The sequence below is a fragment of the Odontomachus brunneus genome, unplaced genomic scaffold, assembly GCF_010583005.1.
Source record: "Odontomachus brunneus isolate Ranch 3 - 2012 unplaced genomic scaffold, Obru_v1 Obru_scaffold_092, whole genome shotgun sequence".
In the NCBI taxonomy this organism is placed as follows: Eukaryota; Metazoa; Arthropoda; class Insecta; order Hymenoptera; family Formicidae; genus Odontomachus; species Odontomachus brunneus.
The window spans coordinates 530,851-542,541 of record NW_022639542.1 but is presented as its reverse complement, the minus strand read 5'-3'; the positions used below and the strand labels follow the sequence as shown (position 1 = coordinate 542,541).

Here is an 11,691-nt window from a genome sequence, read left to right as displayed (position 1 = left end):
ATATATATATATATATATATATATATATATATATATATATATATATCACGACGAAAAGCGATTTCTGCTTTAAACGAGACTGACGTCGTTTTTCATCTCGAGCTTGTTTCAGCCACACCCATATTTCTCTCTCGCTTATTCTTTCCGTCACAGCTGCTCTCTCGGCGAGCCGAAATCTATTTGAAAAGTCCATTTGATTCCACGTTCCGCGTCCAAACTTCCGGCCGCTCGAAAATTAAAAGTCTCCACGGGTGTCCGCGCATGTTCTCTCCCTCCCTCCTTCCCCGTCTCTCTCTTTCTGTCTATCTATCTGTTTATCTCGTATTCTCTCTCGTCGTGTTGCCGGTCGTCATTGTACGGCTGGAAAGGTAACTGGATAGAGGTAGATAGATATCGGCAGGTGTAACGACGACTACGACGAACCGAAATCGATCGGGGTGACTCACTCTGTCTGCCGTCTGCATGTCTAATAGAACACGATGCCGTAAACACACGCGAACGTAGAGACGTGTTAGTCCCGGCGTCAGCCGCTGTTCATGAACGGCACGTTTCCGCTTTATAATTTAACGGCGCCGCGGTGGGAGACAGAAAGACAGGAAGGATATGAGAGAGAAAGAGTAAAAAGGGGAAAAGCTACCGGAACGTTCAGAATACGTTGAATCTTTGCAGCAGTCGCGCGCAACAAACTGCGCAACGGTCTGAGGATGCGAAAGTTCTGCGCGCGTCCTCGTTAATTGTACCGCAAAAAATATCCCATCTCATCCTCAATGGACTTCTTTTCTACATGCTCCCAAAAGGATTTCCTCTTGAAGTTAAAAGAATTTCGTCTCTACAGAACGCGTAGAAAATATTGTAGCAAAAATTATGTCGAAATTGTATATTTTTTGTAAAATTGAATTGAAATTGTACACGGAAAAAGAAGTTTGATTGGATTAACCAAATGTCTGGTGAAGAATGAGATTATATTTTTCTAGACGTATCTAATCCCGTTGTCCATAGGAAAACGAAAAATATATTTCAGATACATTCGGCACTGTATCATCCGACATACGCGTGTTAATCGAGAAAGCCTGAATATATCAAATTCTGCTCGCGTCAAGTCAGCGATGATCGCGTTTCTCTATGTTTTGCTGAAATTGCGAAAGTTTCTGAATTATTCGTCTAATTACAAGTTTTGTCCGAAATTATGCGATTACATCGCTCCGGTGAAAGTGGCAACTTTTGTGTGAACGCGGTAACGAGAATTGATGTTTCGCAAGCTGAGATTGAAAGTCCCTCTTTCTCTTTCTCATTATAAAATCAATTATATTATTATATTATTATTATATTATTATATTTTAATTAGGAAAAACTTGATTCTGAGCTTATCAAAATTTGTCAGTCAATCCGTAAATAGGAGCTTCCAGTCTAAAGATCGGCTTAATTAATTGATGACTTAACTAATTGATTAAATAATCGGCTTAATGACATGATGTTTGCACATGATCATGTATTACATGGAAAATTAACATATTTAAAAACGTAATTTATCGGGATAGCAAGAAAAGTGATACCTCGATAAAGTCAATTAGTAGATTAAAAATGACGTTCGTCCACTATTGTGAACCATGAAAACTTGTTTAAAAAAAGGTAGAAAAATATTACAAAATTGTTTTATAGCGGTGTAAATATTTTGTAAATACAAATATATCACTTTTTTATGCGTCATGCAATATGAAACAAAACGAATATCGATGACGTGATAATACATGTGTAAAATAATACTTATAACAAGATTAATAATAATATTAATTGTCAACGTTATATGGATCGCCCGTCGGTTGCGACATCCTATTCAACCGCGTGTGCTCGGCTGGCGATGAGCGCGAAAAAGAGCCGGTATGTGGGACAAAAGTCAAGCGGGAAATGCGTAAAACTCGCCGCGGTCGGCCGCGGAGTTCGTTGCGCCGCGTCGCTCCGTATTTAATGTTTCGCGCAATTGTGTTTAATTAATTGCCGTGTCTAGTTAACACCCCGCCTTCCGTCGTCGCGTTGCTCGTAGTATAAATATCACACATTATCCGCGCGGATGGACTAATTTTGAGCTCGTACGAGAGCAGCAGTGAGAGGGAAAGTGCACCGGCGACTCGATGCAGACGATAAGGTAGAAATTTGACAGACTGCATGGAAATGCAGTGTGTCGATTAGGAAAAAAGAGAACTACAATGCGCGTGAAGACCGCAACAGGAGGAGCGATGGACAGCAACGGGATTGCGAGTAAAATTTTAGGTACAGAAGTGTAATGATAGTAGATACATTTCACATTCTCTCCCACCGTCTTCCGTGGCGATAGTCGGCGAGAGACTCGGCGCGAATATTATTTCCACGAGTTGAGGGAGAAACTATTACTAGTCCATTATTACGCAAGATACACGGGGTGCTTCGTACTCTTGTTACGCGGTGCGCTCTCTCTCTTTCTTCCTTTCTTTCTTTCTTTCTTTCTCTCCTCCCTTTAGATCTGAAATTCACGGTTCCGGTAATAAGAACGCGGCTGTTACGAAATGTATTTTTCTTTCGCTCAGCGCTCGTGATACAAATCTACATAATCCTCGATGCAGCGCACACGCGATATTACATTTAATAGAAGCGAGGATAAGCTTACCGAGGGCGAATACAAAATTTCATATTCCGCCGACACGCCTCGTAACGCGCTTTCCATGGAGCACGTTACGCTCTCGCGAAATTTTTCTCTTATCCGACAATGAATCAAGCTGGTACACTTTATCCATTCGTTTTATGTACGTATCAACGGGACCCGGTGATTATATCCTTGGATGTAAATAGACGTGTGATGATTATATGGATATTTTGTAAGTTTTGAATTATAATATAAAATATAAACGCGTCAGAGAGTATTCCCGCACACAGGTGTATGCGCGGGCAAACGCATCGCGCTGTTCTTGAAATAACATTTCAAAATCATGTTAATTTTTGTATTTCAAATATGACCGCGCGAATTTCCGTTGAGAGCTCTTACGTGTACTCAATTATTGAACGATCTGCACACTTTTGTCGGATGAAGTTACAACGGCTCGAATTGTCAGAATTGAAAACCACTGCTGACTGATGCGTATGTGTGCGCGATAATCGGTTATAAATATATAAAAATTGCTTCTTCAAAGTAATCTCTCGATTGCTCCATTTTCTCTCCAACTTCTCAAAATAGTCTCTTAATTCAAGATAAATTCTTTCCTCCATATTTCACACAAATTTCTCTCTTTCTCTCACTGAGTACTGTCATTTCGGTTTTTGTCACAACCGATTACCGCGCACATATATGTCAGCAGTGGTTTTCAATTCTGACAATTCGAAGCGTTGCAACTTCATTCGATAAAAAATGTGCAAACCGTTTAGCGACTGAGTACGCGTCGTTTTCGATTTGTATCGTTTTTTCCAGCGGAAAATGTGAACGCTCGTGATCTCGTTTGCGTTGGGTCTTCAATTTCCTGAAAACCACATGTGTACACCTGCGAGAGGAGAGGATTTGGTTGGCGTTATGTCCACCGGACATACCGCTTCCTCAATAAAAATTTTACCGCGGTCGTAATAGCGTAGATCCTCGGAATGCTCAAGCATCCAATAAAGATGGATTCTCGGATATATAAATTCTTAGCTCGTCGCCCAAATATGCGGTTGAATCCTTGAATTCCTAGATCATTCAATATTCAAATGCCAAGCACGCACACTTTATCGGACTTTTTCGATTCGTACGTCGTTGAATATTTAGATTTCCGGAACGCTGCGATTTTCTCTTAATGACGAAATTGAATTTCCGCCGCGGGACGGACTTCAAACGTTGTCGAGACTCAAATTTCGCGACGAGAAACTTTGGCTACAGCCATTTACATAAGACTTTGTCCCGAATCGAAATTTCGGCTCTATGTTAAACCTTGAATTCCATAACGCAGTAAGAGCTAAGTTAGCAAAGTAGGTTTAATTTTAATGAAGAATTGTTTCTACTTTGACACTAATGATGCCCGAAATTTCTCCTTTCACTTTCTTTAGCGTCGAAATAGATTTTGAACGGAATAATGAGGCTGAAAGTAGGATCAAAATTTCGAGTAGGTTGAATAAAAAGAGGTTCGTGCAGGTTTTGGAGTATCAAAATAGATGTTGAATGGAATAGCATGGCTGAAAGTAAGTAGGATCAAATTTCGATCATGTCAGCTATTTTTTATTCTTTCCTATTTTTTCTTTTTTTTTTAACGAAACACCCAGTTATTCGGGTGGAACGAACGCGAGAGCGTCACCGAGGTAAATAAGGGATGGCTGCATTAAATAATCGATAGTACGACTTAACGATATCGACACGTTGGCGTTAATTCAATCCCGCCCGCCGCCGCGGCATGTACACCTTCTCTATGCAGCAATCGAATAATGGACCGCGATCGATGGCTCTCGTAACAGAGAAAGCGCGTCCCGTTTCAGAGACGATCCCGATACCTCACCCGTGCGAGATCGTGCTCCTTTGTTGGAGCAATTCCTTTCGGGAGAGTAACGCGCCCGAAAGCCGCTGGAGTAACGGGTCCTCCTTCTCCTCCTCCTTCTCCTTCGCGGCACGGAAAAAAGAACGTGAAAAATCGCCCACGGCTGGCGCGTGCACGCCTCGGATCTGGGACAACTATATTTGTACCGGTGCGATTCCGATGCATTCGAGAAGCCCCAGATAAGCCCGCGAAATTCACTGTAACCGGACCGCATCGCGCGCCAAGATCTCCCTCGCTCTCTCGACGGCGTTATCGCGCGCATTCACGTGTCGTCGCCGGTCGGATAAACGTTAAGTGGACGAATCAAGTCAAAGATTAAGATCGAATTAAACGTGCAAATAGATAGATCGAGAAAGGGGCAGGGAAGGAGAGGAGAAAAAACGAGGAGAGGACGAATGGAGTGTACGGAGGAGAGCGACTAAAGTTAAACATAAATCCAATTAAAAGTTTGCTTTTATATCCACGAACGACTACTTACACACTCACTTCTCCGCTCGCGGCGGTGAATTCGCAATGAAAGTAGCAGTTAGTAACTTTGTAATTTCGACTGTACGGAAGAAAGTTAATAATAAACGTATTGTATACACACGTGAAGTGATAAGGGCGAGCCGCGCGCAGTGAGATCGAATTGGCCGTAAGTCGGCGATAGAATTTGAAAGTTCGAAGAAATGAGGAAAATGAAAGAAAGGAGAGCTTCTTTTCTTAGCGGTGTGTGTTTCGCCGTAACGCTAAAATTGCGTGGAAATGTTGCAGGAACTCTGTCATTACCAAGGTAGCGTTCGAGATGTTCCCGACTCGTGGGTGGCGTTGTCCACATGCAGAGGACTGCGCGGTGTCATTTTCGACGGCGAGAACCTCCACCACATCCATCCGGAAGACGAGAGCTTGGATTCCGACCATTATCTTTACAAGCACAGCGATCTCATTGCCAATAATACCTGCGGTGAGCATTCTGCGACCATTATTATTCAATTTGGATCTTTCTATACGCGCACGCGCATACACTTACACACGTGCACACATGTGCTGTTGCAATATCAAAATTTCGACGAGATTGGAAATTGCTTGGCGAACGGAAAGCAATATATATGTATATATTGTTAGTGTAATGACAACATTAATATTCATGTTGACACATTGCGGAACAATACTAATTATATGTGAATATTAGTAGTGTCAATATCGAGATATCTGTGCATCAATATATCTGTATATATCTGTACATTAATCAACAACGTTTTTTCTGCACTACGTGCTGTTAGACAGCGCGTGGGGGATAATTATTCCATCGAGAAGAAGATGTACGACACACGTCGGTACTCAGTTGAGCGAAACGAGTTGCTTTACACGAACCGGATCCAGCAAAGTCTCGTGACTTTAATAAGTTGACTCCGAACTTAACATTCATAACGCAACGCGTTCGTTCCCGAGATCGTATCCGTCGTTGTCGCGGAGAATTTCTGTCGGTGGTAGTCGGCGAAGCAATTTCCGCCGGGTTTCTTTGGGATATTCAAGAGAGAGAGAGAGAGCACTTTGACTCTTTCTCCCTCGCATCTTCTATCTCTTTCTGTCTAACTCTCTCAGAAACGCTCAACCTTCAGCACGATGACGCGAAGGCAACCTCGGGTGCACTCTCTCTCTCTCTCTCTCTCTCTCTCTCGTCCTTCTGCTCGGTGGCAGTGCCCTTGCTTATGTTCTTCTCTTTGAGGCACGCGCGCTCCATCGCCAGGCTCAAAGACCCGCCTCGGAAAGACTGGTCTCTCCTTAACGGTCTTAACGAATGTGAGAGCAAGGCCCCGAGACTCGCGGTGACTCGCGAGAGGAGAGACTCTTTGTCCCTCGTTCCCGTACCGGGAATCCACCTCTGGCCGGCGATCATCATCCCTGTTTGACGTTTTTCCTCGATTGCAGGTTACGAAGGAACGCCGCCGCACCATGTCTCCGTTCGCGATCGTCGCGAGATTAAAGGGCTCTCCAGGGTACGTATAGAACGCCGGAAAGATATTTCGCGAGGTCCGCTATACTCTTCCCCCGGTAAACTATATGACTTCAAAGAACGTAGTCGCGAGCAGTCTTGGCGTCTGCACCAATGGCTCGCGTGTGTACCGCGCTCTCCTCCTCTTTCTCTTCTGCCTCTTCCTGGTCCTCGTTCCGTTCTTTCATCCTCTTTATTGGAGGAATCAGATTCTTCCTTAACGGAGCGAAACGACAAAAGGCGCGAATCAGGAATCATACGCGTTCACGTTGGCGATGGTTCACAAAACCGCCTTATGCTTAAACGAATACTTAAACGAAGTCTTTAATTATTGACGAATTCGTTAGAGACGAGAAACTCGCGATTCTGGAAAAATCATTCCCGTTTTACTTTATTAGGCAATCCTACGTGGACAGAATATCATAGTAAAACTTATTATAGAATTTTAACTGAGGAATAGATCGATATTTTCCGCAATAATTTATTATTCTTTCATTTTATGTGTTATTAAAAAATTTATTATGTTTCTGACGAAATTTACTGCGTTGCTCAGCAAGATACACCTTACTGATAGTCTATTTCTACGCTTAACTTAGTAAATTTGAAAATAATTTATATGAAAAAAAAAATTATAATGTTCTCTCCGTGTGTTTCCCACTGAATCGTTAACTTCGTCGAATCATGTCGAAAACGATGAACTTTTGACATCGGTTTGCTCTTCGTAGCCGTAAAATTTACAGTAAATTTTATTCACAGCACAAACGAGCGGCTGAAGTTATTCGCGGACCCTACAACGCAAACAGGGATTCGCGATACGTGGAGCTGGTGCTCGTGATCGACAAGAAAGAATATATGGCGCTGGATGAGAACCTGAACAAGGTGTATCAACACTGCAAGGACATCGCCAATATTATCAACGCCGTAAGTAATATATCGCTATGACTTAATTGGCTACATAATTCCCAGACCGCAATAAGAACGATTTAAAACGAGCAACGCTAATTTGATAACTGCATTATCCAATTGCTCGCGATTCGAACATTCGCGGTTTCCTTTTCCGAAATTCGCTGAAACTCGTTTCCAACCGTTGTTACTCTACTTACACTCACTTATTCCGGGAATTTTATTTCATCCGCACGTCGTTAAGCGCATAATCACATTCATTGGCGTATAAGCCTTCATTTGTTCGGAAGGGGAAGAATTTCCAGAGCGAGACTACTTTAATCTTATCAGAATAATCACGCATGATCCATTTACGCGGGTATCTCATTTATATCACTTATATTCTAGAAATTATCTCGCTCTCTGGTGTATCTCTCTCTCTCCAGGTCAATATTGATTATACAATATCGATTATAACAATAACAATATCGCTGTTTTAGTACAATCTGTTGTTAAAATAACACACCCGTTTACAAGGCAATTCACGTTGATGTAATTTTTGTCAATTATGTGTTTCGAGCTTCGATATTTTGTCATTTTTCACATTGATGTTGACACATCGCGATTAATTTTAGTTCGATGCGCTCACAATACGCGAGAAAATATGCGCGGCGTTCCACGTGTGTTCCGTTTTCTCTGTAGCGGAGAGACAGCGAGATTAATTAGCGCGAGCCCGACCTCACCGCGAGATCTCCATGCAAAACAGCCCCGCGGACGTATCTACGTGTGTTTGCAGCTGTACATGCCGTTGAACATATACATCGCCCTGGTCGGCGTGCAGGTGTGGACCGAGTCGGACGAGATAACGCTGTCGCCGAACGGCGACACTACTCTGTCCAATTTCCTGCGCTACCGTAGGGAGAAGCTGCTCCTGGACATCCCCAACGACAACGCGCAGCTGCTGACGTGAGTGTGCAAGTGAATGCTAGATATGCCCGAACGAGCGAGCGAGCTAGCTAGCTATAGAGCGCGCGAGAACCAATAAAGCAACACCGTGAGCTTAACATTAATTTTTCAAACAAACAGCCGAATCACCTTCGAGGGTGGCGTGGTCGGGAAGGCGCTTAAGGGACCGATATGCACGTACCAGTTCTCCGGCGGCGTCTCCATGGATCACTCGAATGTTGTCGGCCTGGTTGCCGCTACCGTCGCTCATGAAATGGGCCACAATTTCGGGATGGAGCACGACGGGTCGGATTGCGAGTGTCCCGAAGAGAAGTACGTCGTCTGACTCGTTTCGTGACACTCACTTTGATCTTTCTTGACATTCGGCGAATCATCGGGGAGTTTAAAGAATTTCGCCCGATAGAATATTTTATTTCTTCCTCGCTGGGAAGCGTCCGAAGGATAAAAAATATAGTTAACCATAAAACGTTGTTGATGCAAATTGAATCGCTTTTTTTCGTGTATTGATAGTGTTATATCTTGCAGGTGCATAATGGCGTCGTCGAGTGGCTCGTCCGGCCCCATACATTGGTCCTCGTGCTCGTGGGAACACCTGACTCTCGCTTTCGAGCATGGAATGGACTATTGCCTGAGGAACAAACCGCTGAAGCTCTTCGACAGTCCGATATGCGGCAACGGGTTCGTCGAGCCGGGCGAGCAGTGTGATTGCGGGTTAAAGGAGAATTGCAACAATCCCTGTTGCAACGTGACCACCTGCATGCTGCACAGCAACGCGAGCTGCGCCACCGGCGAATGCTGCGACCTGGAGACGTGCAGGCCGAAGAACGCCGGCACGGAGTGCAGGAACGCTAACCGTGAATGCGACCTGCCGGAATACTGCACTGGTCAGAGCGAATATTGTCCGGCCGATGTTTTCAAAATCGACGGTGAGACGTGCAATGGTGGAAAGGCCTTCTGTTACCATGGCTCGTGCAAAACCCACGAGGATCAATGCCAGCTCTTATGGGGCCCAAGCGGCGAGTCTTCCGTCATGCAGTGTTACGAGCTGAATAAAAGGGGCACGCAGGAGGGTAACTGCGGTTACAATCAAATCGACAAGACCTACGCCAGATGTAACGATCAGTAAGTTGATTATATGAGCAGAGAGAGAAAAAGAGAGAAAAAGAATGAGGGAGTGAGTGAGAGAGGCCAAGATTGGATCAGTCAAAAAGTTTGGTTAGATTTCTTGAGCAAAATTTGACTATATTGCATTCAATGGAAACGAATCGTTCATCAAACAAGCAGTCACTCCGTCTAGCTTTCTATGATTTTTTGCCAAGATTATGGCAAGATTCGTATAACTCAGTTGTAGAAGATAGCATCGAGAAAAGAACCGAACCTTTTGATTGACCTAACACACTGTGTGACTTTCTCATGAGTGTTTTCCGGCACGTTTGCAGAAATTTCCTCTGCGGTATGTTACATTGTGCTCACTTAAACGAACGACTGGAGTTCGGTATGGAGTCGGTCGCGATTTTGAGTCACTCCTTTCTCAACGTCGGCGGGAGTATGAAAGCGTGCCGCACGGCCATCATCGATCTTGGCTTGAACCAAGTTGATCCTGGACTCACACCGAACGGCGCCAAGTGCGCGCCTGAAAAGGTAAAGCGTTCGCAGTTACCTAAGATAACACAACCGACCGAGTTCTCGCTTTCCAACGCGCTAATACATACAATGTAATGGCGCGGATAAACTTGCAACGATCGCAATATTCATACTTGTGAAACATGAAAGACGCCACGCGTGTTCCATTATTGCAACTGTTGGGTAATTGCAGTTTCTTCATATTGTCTAGATGTGTGTGAATCAGAAATGCACTTCGGTAGCGGCTTTGAGAGCGTCCACGTTTGTCGATGAACCTTGCCCGAACAATTGTAATGGTAACGGGGTATGTAACAATCTCGGTCACTGCCACTGCAACCGCGGTTTCCGGCCACCTGATTGTCTTCAACCCGGAGTAGGAGGCTCCGAAGATAGCGGTCCAGCCGAAGATCCTAACGGTGAGTATAACTTTTATATGACACTTGAATCTAATAATACAACACTCTTAAGAATCTATTCTCTAGATAAAAATACCATTGTTTACATGTAGAAATTCGTAACGTGTATATTTGACATCTTGAATGATTTCAAATTGCGAAAGTTACTTTGGCGGCCTCACCAAAGAGCTATTTTCATTAAGAATATGTTGCATCTAAGATCTACGATTAATTGGTGCCGATTGTATAATGTGATTTATATTTTGTGTGCTTTCAGCGAGGAATGACTTCGTGATTGCGCTTTACGTTATTTTCCTCGGAGTGGTGCCCATTGTAGCGCTAATACTGCTCGGATTTTGGATGAGGAATTCCAGGCAACACTGGAAGAAGGGTGTGATGTCTACGTACGTATCTAGTCTCGACTGTTTTAAAGAGAAACGCAAACCGCATGTTAGTAAGTCACTCAGTGTTCCTTTGTCGAAGACACGCTACAGCGCCGGTAGCAAATTCCTTCGAATGATATCCGCCTATCTTGTGCCGAAGCAGGAAGATAGCTCTCGAGAGCCAAGCAAAGTTTTTATGATCAGTGACAATGTCACGCATAAAGAGCCGTTACAGATAACCAAGAGTGATTTAATATATACTACTAATACAGACGTTATCAAGTGTAGCAACAATATCGAGTACAGAAAGTCGTTGTTGTTCGGCAACAAGAGTCCGGACGTTAGCGCGAAACCGGAAACGCAGGACAACGTCGCGACTCTTTCAGTGCCCGATGTTGAGATTCAGTCAAGGAAGACCGCTCCGTTCAAGTCGGAATTAGGTTCTATAATATCGGAGCGTATCCAACAATTACAGAAAAAGTCACCTAAGAATGTCAAAGGGCTTATGCTTAATACGGAGCTCAGGTTCGAACATTTGAACGAGAGCCCGTGTACTACGTCTGACACCACTCCAAAGTCGTCAGAAGTACTGCTTAATAATACAAAAACGCCCGCTCCATTTTATAATAAAAAGCCACCACCCCCACCGGCACCTGCTCAAAGCTTAAAACCAAAGATCTGAAGGATTTCTTGTTCCGCTATACAAATCAGGAATCTCGTCATACACGGACCTGTTACGTAAATATTTTACACATTACAGCAACTTTTGAATTTACACAGTGTAATGCGATATAGAAATCGAATATTTTGAAGAATCTCTCTCTCTGCAGCAATAGATTGTTTCATAAATATTGTAGACGTTGGCAACGATATTTCAGTGAAGGCCTATTTTCAAGTGTATTTGCAAAAATAGAAGCAAAAACATCGTAGATCTTATTAGT

At 43.6% G+C, this 11,691-nt stretch overlaps 1 protein-coding gene across 3 annotated transcripts in view; it reads left to right on the top strand.

Moving 5' to 3' along the window:
- LOC116848283 overlaps positions 1–11,691 on the top strand; it is a 119,648-nt gene that overhangs the window by 99,561 nt on the left and 8,396 nt on the right. For all 3 annotated transcript variants that reach the window (XM_032824186.1, XM_032824185.1, XM_032824184.1), the window contains 9 exons: positions 5,280–5,469; positions 6,438–6,505; positions 7,258–7,422; positions 8,180–8,349; positions 8,470–8,661; positions 8,875–9,471; positions 9,789–9,990; positions 10,184–10,388; positions 10,645–10,771. In XM_032824186.1, the coding sequence (XP_032680077.1) occupies positions 5,280–5,469; positions 6,438–6,505; positions 7,258–7,422; positions 8,180–8,349; positions 8,470–8,661; positions 8,875–9,471; positions 9,789–9,990; positions 10,184–10,388; positions 10,645–10,771 (1,916 nt within the window). The remainder of the gene's footprint in view (positions 1–5,279; positions 5,470–6,437; positions 6,506–7,257; positions 7,423–8,179; positions 8,350–8,469; positions 8,662–8,874; positions 9,472–9,788; positions 9,991–10,183; positions 10,389–10,644; positions 10,772–11,691) is intronic.